Here is a 20,773-nt window from a genome sequence, read left to right on the forward strand (position 1 = left end):
GAAGGAAGAAGGAAGGAAGGAATCTTTTGAAAGAATTACCTAGAGCTTAACTTATATAATTTGAGCACATAATCGCAGTAATACTAAATGTAAACCTTCTACTATAGACTGCATACATGAAACAGTTTTATTACTCTTTCAAAAGTTCACCTTTAGCTGTTATAGTTAGTGTTTCCGTAATTTGTTGGGATTTTACATTAGAAAAAACATAGTTTGAAGATAATATATATTGATTAAAGAAACCATGACTAATTTACTACACTGAAATATGCCATCATTACAATAATAATTCTAAATGATTTAAGGTTACATTTTATCCTTAAAACTGTTTAGCTCTGGTTACTCAAACATACATATGGAAATCTTATCTGAACTGAAAAAAGCAATCTTTCCTTTGTAGGAAATAATGAGGAACACTGCACGATTTGGTGATGGGAGGTTTGAATTTTAATCCAAGAAGGAGAAAAGAGATAAACATGACTCTAATTTGAACTGGTATTTATATATTGAAAGTGGTCCTCACACACCCATAAATTAAAACCCAAAGAATTTTCATAAGTTCTCTTGTTTTCCTTGTGAATTATGGATTTTACTTAACCTAATTTCATATGTCTCAGACTAGATACGTCCTTAGAAAGGATGCATGGAGGCCTTGTAATTTATGTGTTCTCTGTGGTGGCATTTTTTGAAGTTGAAGTGACTGAGGAAGGTTTTCCCTGATGCTTTGGGGTTCGTGTTTCACAAGTTCTCTTGTTGGCTCAATTTTCAAATGTACACATCTGTTTGATAGTCTCGCTACTTCTACAAATAGAAATCTATAAATACTTTTAGACTTCTAAATTTATGAATACAGTAATGAATTCCATATTTACACTTCTCAGTGACCATTGAATGATGGTAACTAATTTTGTAGCAAGATCATACCTTTATGATTTTTAAAAAGAAAGAAAAAGAAAAAGAAGAAAAAGAAAAAAGACAAGTTATCAGTTGAGATGCCCACACTGTCTGGTACATAGCCATTCTCCACATTTCTGATCTCAATGTACACATCTACTTTGAATCTAATAGCAAGGCCCACCTCCTCCTCCAAGTGTGTGTCACTGCATGGGACCCCCACATACAGTCTGCAGAGCCAGGAAAGGACACTAACAGTGGTTTGATGCATATATTCTGCTTTTCTATAAAAGAGAAGGTCATCTTGGTTTACCTACTCTCCTAGCAAAAGGAGACTTCACCCTTAAGTGCAAATTTTGTAGTTGTTTTCCTCCTTTTCTCCAAGGCATAAATAAACTGATGTGCAACCATAAACATATAATAGGGCAGTCATGGTTATGTACACCTTGAAAGCCCCGCAAGCTAGCCACGACTGTAAAATAAGACTGAATCTAAAACAAGGAAAGAAAGAACCAAAGACTGGAGGCACAGCTCAATGAGACAGCACTTACAGCAGGCTCTGAGGTTCAATCACTAGCGCCACATCACATCAAAGAAAATGCAATAAAGAGGCTTTTCTTTTTATTATTATTAGTATTTTCTTTATTTACATTTCAAATGCTATCCCTAAAGTTCCCTATCCCCCCCTCCCCTGCTCCCCTACCCACCCACTCCCACTACTTGGCCCAGGCCTTCCCTTGTGCTGGGTCATATAAAGTTTGCAAGACCAAGGGGCCTCTCTTCCCAATGATGGCCGAGTACGCCATCTTCTGCTACATATGCAGCTAGAGACAGAAGCTCAGGGGGTACTGGTTAGTTCATATTGTTGTTCCACCTACAGGGTGAGTCTTTTCTATAAAATAGTGACATAATATTTTTTAAAAGCAGCAAAAGAAAGAATTCTTAGAATAATACATCAAAGTTAGACAATAGTATATTTTTAAAAGATTATGCATAGATATATATTCTTAATGTGTTGGCATCAGACTCCTAAATCCTTGATACAATTGTGGGAGCAATGAGGAAATGTGGACACAGTGAGGAAAGTAATCAGTCACGTGGATTCTAACGTTCAAACTTACAACCACACTGGTGACCAGAAAAATAGTTATGTTTATTTAAGAAATGGATTGTTGTTTCAAAGTGTTATACCTTATTTTCCTCTAAAATGAAGTGTTAGATTTTTACTGACTGATTGCTGGTAGAAAACAAGGCAGAATGTCTGTTCATGATGAAGAGTCCCTTGGTTGCAGTGGCTGGAGTTCAGTATATTTGTTTCCCAGTTTTGTCACCTTTCAGTCTCTTTATCCAGCCACACAGTCTGCAGATGCATGTCTTCCTCCCTTGCCCATGGGATTCAGTGCAGATTTGATTCTTCATTCACATCAGAGATTTAGAATAATGTCTGTTGAATGCAATTCTTTTAGGCGCACAAGACGACAAGATATAAGGAATGGAGACCCACTGACTCACTGCTCTGACCTGCAGCATCATGGTAAGCCACTCTTTACACTTCTAGTGCTAAAGTCTTAGATGTGCACACATTGTTCCAAGACCAGTTAGGAGAAAATGTGGTCTGGAATGAGGAAGATGCTGACAAACTCACAAAACAGGAATATATATATTTTGATCTCAGGTATAATATATTCAAGATTTTAGATCTTTACAAGATATAGAACTTACATTTCTTACATGAACAAAAGAAGTCAGGTCTATTAACATACTCTTGTGAATTAGCAACACAAAGAAATAGGCAAGAGAAATTTTCATTAAAATATATCAAATAAATTAATAATAGTGTTAGAATGGACCAAGGAAACCATACATCTATACGCTAGCGATGATAACTCTTTCTGAGTGTTTGAATCAAACAAACAATGTAATGTAATGTAAGCCACATCCTTACATTAAAATACTAGCCATATATTTTCTCGAATTGAGCAATTTGGAATCAATATATTGAACCAAGATATTGAAACATTTTAAATGTCAAAGTTACTTATTTAAGCTGAAACATCATATAACCTCCATTTAATATATATAAGCTTGTTCTCCCTATTTCAATTTATGAGATAAATAATGAAGCTGTGCTTCCCTCTGCTGGGGAAACTTCTCAATGGCAATGACACTAATGAACAGTTTTTTAAAAAAATAATAGTTAACATGCACAGCATGAACATTTTAACTGAACACAATTATTCTGTTTTCTCTTCAAGTACCTTTTACACTGATCACAAAACACTCTTTGTATTTTTTAATTAATTTTAATTTGATTTACTAGGTGTGCACAATATTCTTATTGTTAAAGGGGACCACCCCCACACATAGCACTTGAATATGCATTACAAAATCTGTTACCTTCTTGAAAGGCAGGCAGGCCCCTTTGTGTGTAATCTCAGTGTGTTGGCATCAGGTGATGTTGGAACAAATGTTTTAAAATCGGTCATCTATAAACGTTCTTGGCCAATGGCTGCTTCCTGTGGGTTACTCTCCTGACTTTGAAGAAGAAAAAAAAACTATTGAACAGGAGCAAAGCTTCTGCTCTGTCTCTAAGGAAAATGCCTGTACTACAAGTAACATAGTCTTCTTTCTGTTTTACAAGTAACGTAGTCTACTACTCCAAACTATTCTATTTACTTATTTTTCATGAACTTATTTCAAGTAAAATTATTGTAGTATGATTCCACTACTTCATAAACAAGGGAGTATTAATTAGTAATTCATTATATTGAAGAATTTATGGGCTTGCACCTTGTGAGTTAGATATAAAGACTGGAAACAAAAGCAGGAGAAAAAAATTCAAAGTTATTTCCAATCAGACTGTAATCTATATTTCTGTATGGGCTTTGTTACATTGTAATGGATATAACATTGGAAATATAAGAAACATTCAGTAAACTCAATGTGATTTAAAAGTAATATCCTTTTAAAGAAATACCATTATGAATGCTAGAGTATGTCTCAGTTGGTAAAGTAATTCAAGTTTTATCTTCAGCACTTATGTAAACACCAGGAATCAAGGAGTGCCCTTGTGACCTCAACACTTCTGAGACGGAGACAGGCATATCCTTGAAGCTCATTGGCTAGATAGATAACCTAAATGCCTAGTCTGAGGTCCTGGAGTGGGATCCTGCCTCCAAAACTAAAGAATACTATTTCTTTTTTTTTTTTTTTTTTTTTTTAAGATTTATTTATTTACTATATGTAAGTACACTGTAGCTGTCTTCAGACACTCCAGAAGAGGGCATCAGATCTTGTTACAGATGGTTGTGAGCCNGACACTCCAGAAGAGGGCATCAGATCTTGTTACAGATGGTTGTGAGCCACCATGTGGTTGCTGGGATTTGAACTCTGGACCTTTGGAAGAGCAATCAGGTGCTCTTACCCACTGAGCCATCTCACCAGCCCAGAACACTATTTCTGAGAAGAAACAACATTGGCGATTGCCCTCTGGTCTCTATGTGCATGTAGTAGCACACTACTACATATTTACATCCACAAACCCACAACATGCACACATACCTGTATACACAGAGAGAGAGAAAAAAATCAATTTAAACTATCATTCAACTAACAATAATTGATTATGAACATGTCATAAAACTATTTTAAAAATGCAACATCTTGGTTATGCTTCTATTTGTTTAGCAATCTAATCCCTTTGTATGAAAGTTCTTATACTATATCAAAATAATAGCTACCATGGATAGAAATGTCTCATATATAAATGGGAAAACTGACCAAGGACTTTTTAAAAGTGAGATTGTGCTTCAATAAATATTGTTGGTCATTTAATGGTTTTACTTGAGATAATGTCTAATTTGAAGATATATTTTGGTGGCATTATGTTGGTTCAAGCCTATGAAAATTAGCTATGCAGAATTGTTTGGCTATAAACAGTAAAGTCTTTGTGAATGAATTCTTCTCCAGATAACTCAATTAGAATGCATATTAAGATGAAATAGAATGGTGATATTTTAGTGTTACGATAACTATTTTTAGTTTCTTTTTGATTGGTACGAGCTTCTATTTTATGTTTAAGATAGATGGAAGGAAGGGTCCAAGCAGCCCACAAAATTCCACTGCAGTAAAACACTTCTATCTCATAGGTCCCTGTGCCTGCTGCTTTTGTTGCTAATTGAACAAACATAAAGCATACTCACCGTAGGTTACAGTAAAGTTCAAATGTGTGGAAAGTAAGTTAGGAATCCCCATTTGGCCAAGCTCAGTCCTACCATTAGGGATCCGTGAATTATCTCAGAATAGTAGATGTCAATATTTGAAAGTAAATGGGCTCCAATCCAGAGCCCAACCCTGTTTAAATCATGTATGTTGTCTTGCAAATGTCACTTCTCACATTCAATAAAATATATGTGCTCATATGGAAACAAGTAAAGATATGTGATGTTGTTTAACAGAAAGCTCTTAAGCAACATGAAGCCAAATTATACACTTCAATATGATCACTTCCAGCTGTAATGGTAAACATATTCTGTCACACTCTATATTTTACATATCCTGAGATTTTAATAAAGTGACTATATATAAAATAACTGGAAATTAAGGTGGAAGAAATTGCACTTTGGATGAAACCTTCAACACACCCTTGCTGAATTTCCTCATTGTGCAAAACAACACTGGGCTAAACTATTCTGGGAGAAACAAAAATCCAGTTCATTTCTCTTGATCCCAGTCTTCTCTATCGCCATAGCCACTCATCCAAAACCTACTATCAACCCTAATAGCATATGAGTGCTGGGAAATCTTTCTTTCCAATCACACACCAAGCAGGACGCTAGCATAGAATCCAGGTTGTTTGCAATCCATTCCATACCCTCAAAAGAGAATATGTGCCTGAAACTGGAGATTGTCTAACTTCACATTTAAGAAAATGACTGGCCACATAAATTACATCTCCACTGTGGCTGTTTTTTTCTCTCCTTACAAACCAAAATGAGCCATAACACAATTTATGATTTATATGTTCAGAAAGCAAAACGCTAACTTTTTAAAATAATACCATCATCTTATATTTCTGGATCGGGATCATGGAAATACTTTATGTCCTATCTTCTAATTTAATGATATCATTCAATTTCACTTTCTAATAGTTTTCTTGGCTGTTCTGCACACATGCAGTTTCTTTTTAATGTCCCACAATAAAATATCCACAGAAGTCAATCTTCTAAATTATCTCTACACCTAGCCCATTTCAATTTATGTCTTGATTGGCATCAAAATCATGCCCAAATTTCATAAGCTCTCTTTGGCAGTAGTGTCTTGCTGGTCAAGAGAGACATAAATTTAGTATTTTTTTTGATGATTTTACGGTCTGTACTTTACCATCTTCCAAATATGAATATCAGCATTTAACCCAAAGAGGAGCCCTGAGATTTGATCTAGGGACTGATGTCATCCTTTTAAACCTCCAAGTTCCATAAATTATAAAATACCACTTGTGAGGGAAATACTGAAGATTAAATGTACTACTGCATCATAAACTGATAAGAAATAAAATGGCCCAAGAATGTCAACTGAGGGCCGGATTCTAGATTCAATCTCACAGATGCAATCCTGGTGGGAAATGAACTTCTGTGCAGATGAGAGAAACAATGAAAAAATGCCTATCTTAGTCATAATTATATGTGGAAGGAAATGGAGATGGAAATGCTCTTTGAGGTTTTCAATATTTTCATTTATTATTTAATTTATGAAAATTTTCATCTCACCCAAGATAATCTATTTATGCACTTAAATTTAATTATTATGAAGAGGGACTCTAGGCTGTATGCATTTCCTTTTTATTCTGAAAGTTATAAGAATCAAGTACCATTATAATACAAGATGGTGTTTTCATTATTGTTTATGGGAGGTTTCTGCCTCTGCAAATGATTGCTTCCTATCTCCCATCAAGTCACTTGAGGAAAGAAAATGAAAGATTAAATCCTATGTTTCCTGTTCCATTTCTTATGCAATTCTTCCTATGGCAAACTTGCTCTGGCATATAGATTATTTTGCTTTCTCTGGTAATGCATGTAAAATCATGAAAATAAAATATACCAGATGTTGCACATAAACTCATAATTTACATATATATATATATATATATATATATATATATATATATATATATATATATGTTGGTATGCCTGTAAGCTTTTATATTTTGTCCTGCCCTGAACTAAGAAAGACTGTAGTTGTATCATATACTACCAAGTGAATATAGCTGTGGCAAGTATAACTATTTCAATCAATCTCATGTTATGTTTTATAATACTGATTCATCATTATTTCAAAATACTTTTTCTAAAATTAAAATATATTAGTGACAAGAAAGATGCTTTGTCCAATATAATTATTCCTCCCAAAACATACAGCTAACATTTCTTAGCCTATGAGTCTGCTTATCCCTCTCCCTGTCTATACACTGTAAGTACCAATCCATCCAAATAAATATATCACTAAAGGAAATATTGAATACTATCTAAATTTTAGAAACCAAAATGCTTTATCCCAGGACACAAATAAATTTTTATTTAGGGACTACAATATAGTGCATAATTTAGGATTGCCTTTTAAAGTAGATATCTTATATACTTATATTTTCTGTAAGATCTCATTGATCTTTTTGTTCTTGTCAGCTCACATTCACTGTTTATTTTATTTATGTTGGTAACATTTCTAGTAGATGGGTTAAATAGGAATGCATGTGTTTTCATGCACAAATACAGATGAGAGACCGCCCACCAACATTTACAGAGACTAGTGGCTGTCACCATCACCACAAACATTGAAAAGCTATGTCACAAGCATTCTATTGATAACAGGTATAATTCCTTTCACATACTATATTACAATTTATATTAGATTTTTTAACTGCACCCAAAATATAGACAGTTGATAAAATGCTTATTAGCCATCTAAATATGCAGTTATAAAATGTATAGAAAGGCTGTGGTTACAGTGAGTTTTTCTTCATTTTAATTTTTAATTTTATATTATTCCATGAAATATATCCCCTCATCCATGATATGCCTTGTAACTGACTGCTGCTACATTTTTTTTTTCCTAACTTGAAATTGTTTTGCTGATAAAAATGTATTTCTTGACAGTCATCTAGGCCCGTAAGAAATCCTAATGATTATATGTGCCAAAGAACACATTGCTATTGTTTTCTGTTTCACCAGATTTGAGGACTATATTCACTTTCTTGTTGCTTGACCATTTACAGGAAACATAAATGAACATTGTGGTAAGGCAACAAGAATCGATTTGTCTGAATACAGCCTAGTTACTATATTTCCTAAGGGGCTGACAGGGCTAGTTAAATTCTCTGTATCTGTCTGCGCCTCTTTTGACTTGCATTTGATTTTTATATTTATTGCCTAGAAAACAATTTTTAATGAAGGTCCAAAACATCAAAATCTATTACCAGAAATCAAAGAAGGAATAACTATGTGGCTTCCAGCCTCATCTGTCTGTCTCCTATCTGACATTACATTTTCCAAGATTGTTACATTGTTCACATTTCAATCTTGGGAGATGCTTATGGGGTTAAAATGAAGAATGAAATAAATGGGAAGCTGAAATGTGATTCCTTCTGTTTCTGTACTATTGGATGAAAATCAACTGCTAAATAAGGCCTTAAGCAACATGATATTTCTGGCCAAATGATGGATATCATGACTTTCTGTTGTTACAAAAGGAAGCAATTTATTTAACTCCGTTCTTTCCTCCCATTCTTTCTGCTTTATTAGTCTCATTTCATTTCCATAAATTATTCCACTAAAGGAGGAAATGATTAATTGAAGATTGCTTCCTCAAAAACATTATTTCTTGTCATTAGCAACTGCAACATATTGAAACATTGTGTTATCCAAACACACTGGTGCTTTTTAAATAATTTTAATATTTAGATGCTTTCAATTATTTTGTTCTAACTATTCAGATTGCAGAACCCAGTAAAACTTATTATTCAGTTAAATAACTATATCCTACTGTCTATGGTGGTCTCTATGACAAAGGGCTATAGTGTAAAATACATTTAAAAGTGTTTTTTAGTTACATTTTTTCTTTCTGGAAGTGTACATTTTCCACAAGCCATTGCTAGCATAGTCTCTCATGAAGGTAAAACTATTCATATAACTTCTTAATACCTTTATCATCTTTTTATTTCATAGTATAGTATTTTGCTTTGGAGCATACTTGATTTTACTTGTCTGCTTCTACTACATCTTGAATAATATATTTTAGAGTTATTAACATTAAAATATTCCATCTAAACAACAGTTTAATGAAATAATCTATCAGAGTACGACTATAATTTCTTTCCCATTTTACATTGATTAGGCTTACAGTCGGCGCCTGTGAGTGTCAAAACCATTTGAGATTTCAGCTTTTAAATTCAGTGTACTTATTTAGGTTTGCCACTCAGTAAATATCTGGTAAGATTTCATGACTGCCTTTGTGCTAAAATTATGGCAGACACAGAAAGTAAGAGAGATGGCCAATTTAACAATTACAAGTAATATGACTACATTTGCCTCAGAGAGTAGAACAGTTCTAGAATGAATTGAAACTAAGGTGCTTCTTTAATTCCTTGATGTTTTCACAGAAGTAGGAATGGTATTAAAGGCACCTCATCATCATCTCAGTATTGACTCTAAACATAGGATTTTACTTTTGAACAATTTAAGCTATTGTAAGTCATTACATTAGTATTATTGGTAATCATGTTTAACTGTTCTGTGTGCAGACACTCCACTAAATATCTTCTGTTATGCTTTCGTACTGTGATGATATTTTCTTTGTCTCTATTATGTATCTCTGTTAAAAAACAATCAGAAAAGTGTAAGTAGAAGAGAGACAACTGCCGAGTTCTCTGTAATTTGAAACAAGTTATCTAAAGTGCTCCTTCTCTCAACCCCAAATGAGGCAGAAAAGGAACTTATATGTGGTGGTATAAATATTTTAAAACTGTATGTGTAATGCTAAACACATTGAAAGCAATTGGAGTACATTAAGATCTTTGAATATCCTTTTTCAGTGATAGCTCTGCTATTTTGAAATTAAAATAAAACTGATAATAAAACAGTGGTGATAGAATTTTAATTCTATTCATTGACAGACAATTGAAAATTTTACATTTGAAGGAGTTATTTATTTGTTATATATGTCTTTTGTGTACACAATTTAGCATATGCATACACATAGAAATGAGAAGAAACTGCTGGGCACCTTATCATGGGGCTAGATTTGAACTCTGGATACTCATGATTACATAGCAAGCTTTCGTGATTGCTGAATCCTCTCTCCAGCCCCTAATTAACAATTATATAGCGATTTATTTTATTTTATTTTATTAATTTAATGGTCGGAGAAATTTAAGTTGTAAAATTGTTGCCTTCTTTCTTTATCAACAGTTTCTATATAAAATTCTTTAAGTAAAATACGTCCAGTTGTATTAGGTGAAAACTAGTTGTGTGATTATAAAATATTGGCATATTCTTAACACACGATGGAGATAAAACCAAATAGTTTCCTTCATTAACCTGGAAATTATAGCAGCTGTTATAGCATATACCTACAACCCCAGCATTTGGGGTGCTGAGGCAGAAGGATTATGCATTTCTTGCCAGCCTTGAACTACATAGCAGGTGAGGTTTGTGGGTGACCCCAAAAAGCAACTACATTACTGCATCATGCATTAAGGACAATTTTATCTCGTGGAAGTTGCATCATGGAGTCACCAACATATATTTTAAGAAAAATTATTTAGAAGTTATAACTTCACATATTCCATAAGTGACATTAATCTTTATAATACATTCAAGAATGTTTATTATCATTTTTCTTTTACTAAAGCAAAATTCAGGTAAAGAAAAAATGTCAATGAAGAAAACCAGACAAACTTACAGAGCAAAAGCCACCATGCAGTGAGAATACACTTACTGAGATGCCATGAGTATATTATACATTCACTTGGTGGTGTTTCCTATGATAGTGGGGACGGATGTAGACTTAAAGTTCGTTTTTACTAGGCAGCTGCTAGCAAAGAATCTCAGTAATTCCTAAAACAGGAAATAACATTTCCCAAAGGTAAACATACAAAAAATACTGCAGAACAAATGCTTAACAACACTCAGAATGTGGTGACCAAAATACAGTAAGCAGCACCATTGTATATTACTATGGGCTCTGTCAGCATCTACACAGCTTTGATAGAATAAATTACCCATTAATGCTGTACGCTGTAGGGCAGCAGCTCTCAGGTCAGTTACTACTTGATCCACAGCGAGATTTCAGATTATACTTATCCCAAAAAGGCAGAACTTTATATCTTTTGGAAACTGCACGGTAGTCTTCCGGATTCAGTAAAGCCTTTGACTCAAATGGAGTAGCTATTAACTCAGTTTGGTCTATGAAAGCACATTATACTGCTGTTAACAGATGACGAGTGTGTTTGAAAATGGGTAATAATCAAAATATCCCGTAGAGTGAGAAAACATCAATGGAAATAATATTTCTCTTGTTTATACATTTTTGGAAGATCAAAGATGGACAGAAATGATGAGGGGAAAGTGAGAAGGTGAAGCAGATCACTGTATTTTCATATTTCCTATGCTGTCCAACAGTTTTGCAAGTATTTGGGGAAGCAAAGTCAAGATAAATAATAGATGTTTTATTGTCTTCTAATCATGTTCAAAGTGCTTACACAGTAAGCTATAAGATATAAAGTGAAATAAATATGAATACAACAATGCCGTTGCATCTGAGTAGTGAAGTATAGCCACCACCTACATAAAAGTTCTGATCCTAAGTTAAAAGCTGGTAATGGTACACAGGTCCCACTACAGAGAGTTTAACAAAAACAACTGAACCCAAAAGGAATGTAATCTTCATATTTCTGGCTGATGCAGCAAAATCAATCTAACAGCACAAAATCAGAGAATCTGTAACCAAATAGGACAGTAGGACATCTGTGTGCTGTTTGTGATTTATGGCTATTAGAACAGGAAATTTGGTTTCACTGGTTACTAGCTATAAGATGTTTCTCTTTCTTTTTGTTTGGAGAACACAGAGAAAGAAAGGGTCAACTAAATTGACAAAGAGTCCTTAAGGTATTTGCAAGAGTAGTTATCAAAACAAATTAACTAAATGAACCTATGAACCAAAGTATCCACACTGTTTCTCACTCAGTCACTGAGAACCACACTATTCCTCTTCTTAAGGAGAATCACAACATAGTACATAAATTCTCTGTTAAATCATACATTGTTTTGTATGAGACTTAACTATAAAGGAGAATAAGATGAGTATTTTATAAACATAAGGAAATGTCTATTTTTAAGATGAAATTTTTATTGCTACTTGAGAAAGTTTTGTTCCTACTGGAAAAGACAAACTGAATTGTTTTTCCAGCACTGTCAGGAATATTTGGTTTAATTGGCAAAGAGATAAGTCAGACCATGATTTAAATATATATATATATATATATTGAGTAGTTCTTTGAGAATTTTATATGTTGTGTTTTGATTCTATTAGATATTTTTTATTTTGTGTGCATAAACATTTTGTCTGCATATATACAGGTGTATTGTGTATGTGTAGCACCCAAAGAGGCTATGAGATAGTCCCAGATCTTCCAGGCCAGACAGTTGTTAGCTGTAATGTGGGTGCCAAACCAGGGGTTCTCTGCAAGAATAACAAGGAATCTTAACTGCTGAAACTTCTCTCTAGTCCATAGAAACCCACTTATAGCAAAGAAGTCTTCTGTTATTGAAGTCACATTGGACTAACCTATGTGTAACCAAAAACACTTGAGTCCTATCAAAGAGTTCCTCATTATTATAGACAACAGCATGAGATTCAGTCTATTGGTCTTTTTACCTATGCAACCACAAAAACACATATCTTAGAGTTCTACTAATGACTCCTTCATCATTATAGATACCAACGTGAGAGTATTTGGCCTAGAGGACAAGGCTGTAAACAAAAATTTTGTAGGATTTTCTGTCTTCATGGTGCCACATATATTGTAATTCAAGAAACTAAGACAGAATGAAGAGTATCTTCCCAAGTGTTCAAGAATTTCTTGATCAAGCAAGTTTACACTGTTGAGCAATTAACAAAAATATATTTAATGTAATCACAATTGTCTTCCATGACAAACCACACTCATTATTCATGGTAGGTTGTACAGACTCTGCTGCACATAGCAATTCAACACTCCTCTTACCAGGGGACATATGTCTTACAACATAGCACAGAGACACGTAGAGGCGGAAAGGCCTGTCCCAATCATTATAGAATTTAGTGTATACATATACATATGCATGCTGATTGAAAATGTGTGTGCATGTGTATGTGTGATTGTGTGCACATACAAGATAAACAATGATATAGAATCAATTAATTGCTGCTGTTTATTCCTTTGTTGTTTTCAGGGTACTGATATTTAGCAAGAAGGGACAGATATGTCTCAGTGTCAGAAGAATTTTTGTCCCCAACTAGGGCAATTGACAAGCAGGCAATGAGGCTGAGGAACTTAGAATGACAATGTGGTTCAAGTCTTTGCAGCATGGTGGGAGTTGTCAGTGGGAAGCACAGCTACACCAGAGACCGGAATAGAAACAGTGTTCAAAAGCTTTAAAACCAGCATAAGCAAATGCTATTGCTTATGACAGACAAAAGCACTAAGTTGATTAAGACAAGAGTAAAGCTGTCAAAGTGAAGCCAAGGAGGAGGGAAAACATTTTTAAAATTAAGATCCTAGCTGAATTTGAAGGCGAAAGCAGAAAATTTTCATCTGTCTACACTGTCAACTCTCTGTGCATGTGAAAATATATTTATTATTTTCTAAATTAATTTAATGAGTTCCAGATTGTTCAGGATGTCATAATGGAAACAGGATTACACAAGATAACACAGAGTTTTGTTCTCTCACTAAGTTTTACCTAGCCTCTCTGTGTCATACTTTTGATCTGAGCTGTGTTTCAGTTACCACATTGAAGGAGGTTACATAAAGGGTAAAATAATAGAAACTTAATCAGGAAACAGATTTTTGTATTGCTGCGTTTTATTATGTGCTCCTGCCATGGTCCACAGCCTAACTCTGGAAAATAACAAAGGGTATGTCATTTTAAAATAAGAACAATTGAAACCATATTGCATTGTAATTATATGAGTTTCTCCTGAGCCATCCCAAACATTTCACACCAGTTGGACTTCAGGGCAAACTTGGGAATTATTTAGGGTTTATTGGTTGGGGGTATAAACATCCTAAACTCTACCTTCTGTAAAATGATAGATAAGTAGTGGTAGGCAAATTTAATTTTACAGTTGGAAAACAAATACGAAGCAACAAACTAACATCTCAAAAATTGTTCCTTTCTGTAAAAGTCCAGACTGCTAAAAAAGTAGGTTACAAAAAGGGAGACTCCATGCATCATAGTACAAAGACTCAAGGTTGTAGTGGATATAAACAGATCAGTTCATCTTATGTTACTTGCTTGCAGACGAAGCTCTGCATATACAGCCCAAAAACAAAATGATTAATCTATTGAGGCAAATATTTGTGGTTTGAAATCCTTGACATATTTACTATCTTTAATCAATTTGAAAAAATGATTTTGAAGTAAGCAACAACTTACTGAATTACTAAATTAATATGTTAGACAATGGAAGTTACTAACTAATGTTTTCTCACTTAACTTCTTATCATGGTCTAGATAATCATCATGGGCACAGCCTTGAAGAAAGAATCATCTACGGAGTAGAAAACAGTAGTACATTCTTGGAATGCAGTCCGAAGTCACAGAGGGCCTTGGTATATTGGCAATTTCAGAGGCGAAATGAAGATCGCAAAGAGGAGGTACAGGGTTTCAGTTGACTGAACTGTTTCTATCTGGTATACATATTGTAACCCCAATATCATTGACTTGGAGGAAGAAAAAGTATTGATTACTCCAAGACACTGTTGAACCAAACAGTAACTCCTTGGACAAGTACTCAGTGTGGACTGGGTGTATAGCAGGCTATATATGAGAACAAGCATAAGTTGGCAAGAGTTCCATCCTAGGAAGCCCTTTAAGCACATATTTAGAGTATTATTTCTGACTTTGGTTTAGTTATGAAGCACTTATGTTATCTACATTTCTGTATTAAGAAAAAAAATCAAGTTTTCCTTGGTAATTTTAGTGTTTGCTCACTGATTTCTGTTAAACCCTTCATCTTCTGCAAATGAGAAGTTGGAAGAGAGCGGAGTACTTGATTTGGGGTGTAGAAGTTGAGTCCCTCCTTCACTTTTGGTATTAACTATTAAAACAGCCTCAAGATCTCTCGCCTCAATAGACAGTTGTAACAATTTATACTCAGAAAATCAGAGAAAATCACACAGAGAGCTCCAACATTTTAATTACTTATAGTATTAATTAAAGGTAACTAGATTGTTTCATTCACCTGTCCAAATTATTAAGTACAGAAAATTTTACAAACGCAATGTGAATATGAAGGTAAAATGAACCCCTATTAGTTTTTAGTGGTGGTGGGTTTTTGGGGGGGAGGGTTGTTGTCATTTTTCTTGCTTTTTGAAATGTTAAGCAGTTTTAAACTGTAGAATTATATTGGAAAAATGTAAACTTGTTTTATACATTGATAGACTATGCTTTCTGAGTTTTCTGTTATAAGCCCATAAGCTCTATACAAAGAAAACATGAGACTAGAGATATTCCAGAGTGTACCCTTGTGTTATGCCAAATGCAGGACCTTGTGAACTGATAATTCACAAAACCTAAAATATAAGTCACACTTCTTTTTGCTCAAATGCTGACATTTTATTTTCTTCTTAACAAAGCATACTATGGATTCATTGTAATACTTTGCTTTGTAGCTTTATGTTCATCTAGTTACTGTTTAATTCTCTAATATTGACTTTGTGTTCTATGTATACACTTGCTTTCAAATTCAAGTGTACCTTCATTCTTCTCTCCAGTTATGGTAAATATTTTTAATAGTTATAAGGTATTCTACAAATCCAGTGGTATTGTAGAAATTTTCAAATGGATCTATAAAACAATTGGCAGACCCTATAGCTCTTGTCTAAACATGGACTTTTTAATTTTAACTTAAACATGTAAATTTCTAAAACGTACTTCAACTGGTATCTGAGTTCTTTTAACCAGAATAGCAGATCTTGTATTTCTATTAAATCCTCATGCCTTCCTCTGCCTTTTCCTGATAGATCAGAGTGGGTGATCATATCATCAGAACGGAACAAGGGCTCCTGCTTCGTAGCCTGCAGAAGAAGGATTCAGGCAATTATCTGTGTCACGCCGTGGAGCACGGATTCATGCAAACTCTTCTTAAGGTAACCCTGGAAGTCATCGACACAGAACATTTGGAAGAACTTCTTCATAAAGATGACGATGTAGATGGCTCTAAGACCAAAGAAATGTCGAGCAGCATGACGCCCAGCCAGAAAGTCTGGTACAGAGACTTCATGCAGCTCATCAACCACCCCAACCTGAACACAATGGATGAGTTCTGTGAACAAGTATGGAAAAGGGACCGAAAGCAACGCCGACAAAGGCCGGGGCACTCTCAAGGGAGCAGCAACAAGTGGAAGCACATGCAGGAGAGCAAGAAAGGTAGAAACAGGAGGACCCACGAGTTTGAGCGGGCACCCAGAAGTGTCTGAACAGCACCACCGCCCAAAACCTCAAACAAGTACAAACTTGCTTAGATAATAACTGGAAAAAAATGCAATACACATGAACATTTCATGGCATTATGTGGATGTTTACAATGGTGGGAAGTTCAACCGGGTTCCACCAATTTAAGTCCGTGAGGAATTTTCCCAACAGGCTTTCTTCAGAATACCAACGCCTGACAGATCACAGGTGAGCGTCGATGTTCATGTCCGCTGACTTAGTGTTTCCTCTGAGAGTTCATTTTGCTTCCTTCTTTGCCTGAGAAATAAAAATGTCATTTGCCATACTGCCATCGAAAGGAGAAAAACTGCATCAGCAAAGCCATTTTATTGAAGTGAGAGTTGAAAATAAACTGCATGGATTTAGTAAGCAGATGAATGTTTCAAAACGTGATTGGATTCAAGGATGTTTTGTCTACCAGCACTCGTGTTTGTATGTACTGGAGGAGTAAAATAAGGAGAATGGCACTGAGTGAAATAGTCTATGGAGATATAAAAACATAAACCATCCATCATCCAGAGTAATGGAGTACATTGATCTACTACTGATGTCGTCTTTCAGCTTTGATCTAAAGATGTATTTTATTAAAGCTATAATTTAAATGTACCATGGCAAATATGCAGTAAAGTTAGCTATTTCCTAAGCTAGAATAGGTTTTGTCTTGCAGTTACCATGCTATATCATTTGTTTAAAAATTCCAACTGTGTGCTGCTTTTTCATATTGTGTTTTCAGTTCTGTAAATGGCAGTATATCACTTTAGATCCCTACTCACTATTAACTATTACTTACTGACACCAAGAACTATGTTCTTCCCCTTTGAAGAAACCTAACAGATAGGTTATCACCCTGACTTGCAAAGGTATGGTCTAAGTTAACTCTCACATTCATAATGTTTTCAGCCAACCAGAAATTAAGACAGCACAAAGAGAAGCAAATAGTCATTAGAGGCATCCTGAAGGATCGAGAGCAAAATTAAATTTGTGTGTCTCATGAAAAGAACATTGTCTTAACAGAGTGTTGACAAAATGTCTTTCCCTCTTGGCTTGAGTATTTGCATGATGTGTGAGGCACAGGACTCGCTCATGAGTCCACATCCCACCAAAGATTCTATTTTCAGTCACTTAATGATTTCCAAATCAGAGAGAAAGAGAGACATTAGAGACATTCAGAACATGTTCTAACGACAAAATGATACATTTCTCAACCATTTCTTTGTGAATCAACTAAATTTTTATCCACCCTGTATGATACAATTATTTGTATGAACAACTTATAAATGTTTTTTTCTCAATGAGAGTGAAACTATACACTTCACTTAGAAAGTGCAAAATTCTTTGTTTTATGAATAAAGTATAAGATAACATGAAATGTTTCAGAATGTATAGCCTTTGTTGGTTGGAGATGATTTCCTAAGAATCATTGAGTTCAAAATGCTTAATAGATTCTACACTCTAGAACAGCTCATTGGTGCTACATGCCTCATGTCAGGAATTTCTCCTTCGATCCTTCAGCATGCACAAAAATGCAAAGTAAATATCTTCTTGCTAATTAATGAAGTGGCATTGATATTTTAACTCCAGTTGTCTCCTAATTCTAATTAACTCAGCATTAACTTCTCACCTCAACCACACCAAATTGTTATTCCCTCTCCACTGAAATAGTTCACAGATGGAAGCTCGTGTTTCAGTTTTAATGATTATTTAAATAAACAATTTGTTGACATGTCTTTCAAATAAAAGCCTAAAATCATCCTACATCTGATTTTAGGCTCATTGACTAACATGGTGTTGCTTTTGGAAATACATCTTCAAAGGCAAGATGAATGGATGAATCATTTGAGATCGCACTCTGAACAGAAAATAATGTCAGGGATATTAAGTGAGAGAAAGAGGGATGCTCCAAATAAGCCATTCTCTCATTTAATAGGGTCTTAACTGTCCAAACATTTGATGTTATATTTCATTCTAAATTTGCATCTGATTCAAGTATATTGGCAATTACTCTCCCATTTCTTTCTAGCTCTTAACAATAAAGGATCTAATGGAATGAAGGTTGTTTGATAACTTTATGGATGCCTTTCAAAATCAGAATGCATTTTGTTTAGCACTATGAAATAGCAATAGAAAACTGCTTAGGTTTCAATTAAAAGTGTTACAAACAAACAAATATATTGACATGTCTCAATCAATCACCATGTCTAAGTTTCAAAGTTATTGATCTAATAAATAAATAAATAAATAAATAAATCTTATGACAGTTATAACCTGCCATTGTGTATTGAGAGAGGACAGTTTGCACGAAGAAGAATGAATGTCCCATTTACTAAGTAATTTAGATGGACTTTGGCATATGCATGTATCATCACAGGTAACACATGCCTAAGAGATGCATGTGACCTTAAGCAAATTACCACAGCAGTTTTACAATAGTCTCAAGTTGAAAAAGATACATCGCAGTGGAGAGAGCAGGCCCCGCTGATAGCAAGTGTAAAGTGTAAATGCATGCAAATGCACACTTATTGCTTCTTTTATGTATAATTTAGTGATTTATAATGGTATGTGTTTAATATTTTTGCTACCTACACATTAGACAAAGAGGTGTAAATAATTTTGAAAAGAGTAGAAAGAGCACTGTAAAATAAAAGTTTCTATAGATGCTCCATTCCAGTTTGTTCACCATCATCCTCAAGTGCAAGATTTCCCACACAAGTGATGCGGTGGCTTATGTACTACTTAAGGGCAGAGAGGGTGTGCCCCTCGAAGAGCATGCTTTTTGCCAGATCGTAATTGTTCCGTATCTGTATTTATCATTGCATTTCAGATGGGAACTAGAAAACTGGAGAGAAAAATGTAATGGTATTGCTGCTGTAAATTATTCCTTTTTAGCATGTATTCAGTTGCTAAATACACATTTCTTCAAAATATTTGAATTCAGATGTCTTTACTGTTCCATATAACATATGGTATCAAGGAACATAAGCTTTGAAACCTTCAAGAACCAGAGTCAGGAATCTACATAATTAGCTAACAGATTTCTTCATTGTAGTATTCTGTAAACTGTGTTCTATATTTATAGTGATGATGTGAATTTTTTGCCCTTTAAATTAAATGCTGTTCTCTTTATGTCATACCTGGAAAGAAAACACATGGATGAAAGGCTTTAATCAGTGGATTATGATGTGAAAATCATAATTCAAGATCAACACAGATTCCCAATGACTGGCATCTAGAGGCCTGTCCTGCAGCTCATGGGCAAGCACTGCATTAATATGGATTTATTTCTGTAATATGTTCAAGTCTTTCTCTTCTAAATTACTATTTTAAACACAATTTTAATTCAATGAACGACTGTCAGAGTTTTTTTGCTTCAAAGGCACATTTGACCAACTGGTCTTAGCACGATTATATACCAACATGATAGTTACAAACTGGCCTGATGTCAAAGGAGTCAATGCTTTAAATTTTAACTTGGTAATTATTATTATTTAAGGTCAATGTTAAAATTTACAGTATGTCTTTCCTTAAAGAAGAAAACATTATTTTCAAAAGTATGGAAATTCTATTAGTTTTATTTAAAAAACTCTCCTATACTAGTTAATTCAAAAGTCACACATTTGTATATTAATAGATAAAGACACACCCAAAGTGAAAGGTGCTGCAGAAATGGGTCTTCTTATAACTGGTCAATTTTCCTGATTAGCCTAACCAAAGAAAAATCTTATTTCTTCATTTCCAATACTCAAGTGCACAGACACAGGCTATGGTAGAAATAAAACCAAATTAATAAAAGAGGGATGATTTTAAGTTATAATATTGGGAGCCAGACATGACAGCACCAACCTGCAATTACAAAAGGATGGTAAGGCAAGAGGATTGTGGGTGGGAAGTCCCCCTGGGCTAACTAATGCAATCCTACCTCACAGAAACCAACAAAAAGATTAAAAAGAAAGTAAAGTATATCCTCTAGAAACTTTGTGGCTCAAAACTAGACGTCTATCTGTTCAAGTCTTATGGACAGATCATAACTGTGAACTTGTGATGCTAAGATGAAGGAGGTGTGGCTCTGCTTTCACAAAGCTCATAATGAAATGAAGAGTGACAGGAGTTATCATCACCATGTGTGATAATTC

General features: G+C 34.5%; 1 protein-coding gene across 1 annotated transcript in view; it reads left to right on the forward strand.

Moving 5' to 3' along the window:
* The window catches only part of Sema3a (semaphorin 3A), a 208,621-nt gene extending 189,054 nt beyond the window's left edge, over positions 1 to 19,567 (forward strand). The window contains exons 15-17 of the mRNA XM_029535134.1: positions 2,361 to 2,428; positions 14,664 to 14,806; positions 16,175 to 19,567. Coding sequence (XP_029390994.1) covers positions 2,361 to 2,428; positions 14,664 to 14,806; positions 16,175 to 16,630 — 667 coding nt within the window. The 3' untranslated portion in view covers positions 16,631 to 19,567. The remainder of the gene's footprint in view (positions 1 to 2,360; positions 2,429 to 14,663; positions 14,807 to 16,174) is intronic.
* The last annotated feature ends 1,206 nt before the right edge of the window (positions 19,568 to 20,773 follow it).

This window comes from Mus pahari, chromosome 2, assembly GCF_900095145.1.
Source record: "Mus pahari chromosome 2, PAHARI_EIJ_v1.1, whole genome shotgun sequence".
Lineage (NCBI taxonomy): Eukaryota > Metazoa > Chordata > Mammalia > Rodentia > Muridae > Mus > Mus pahari.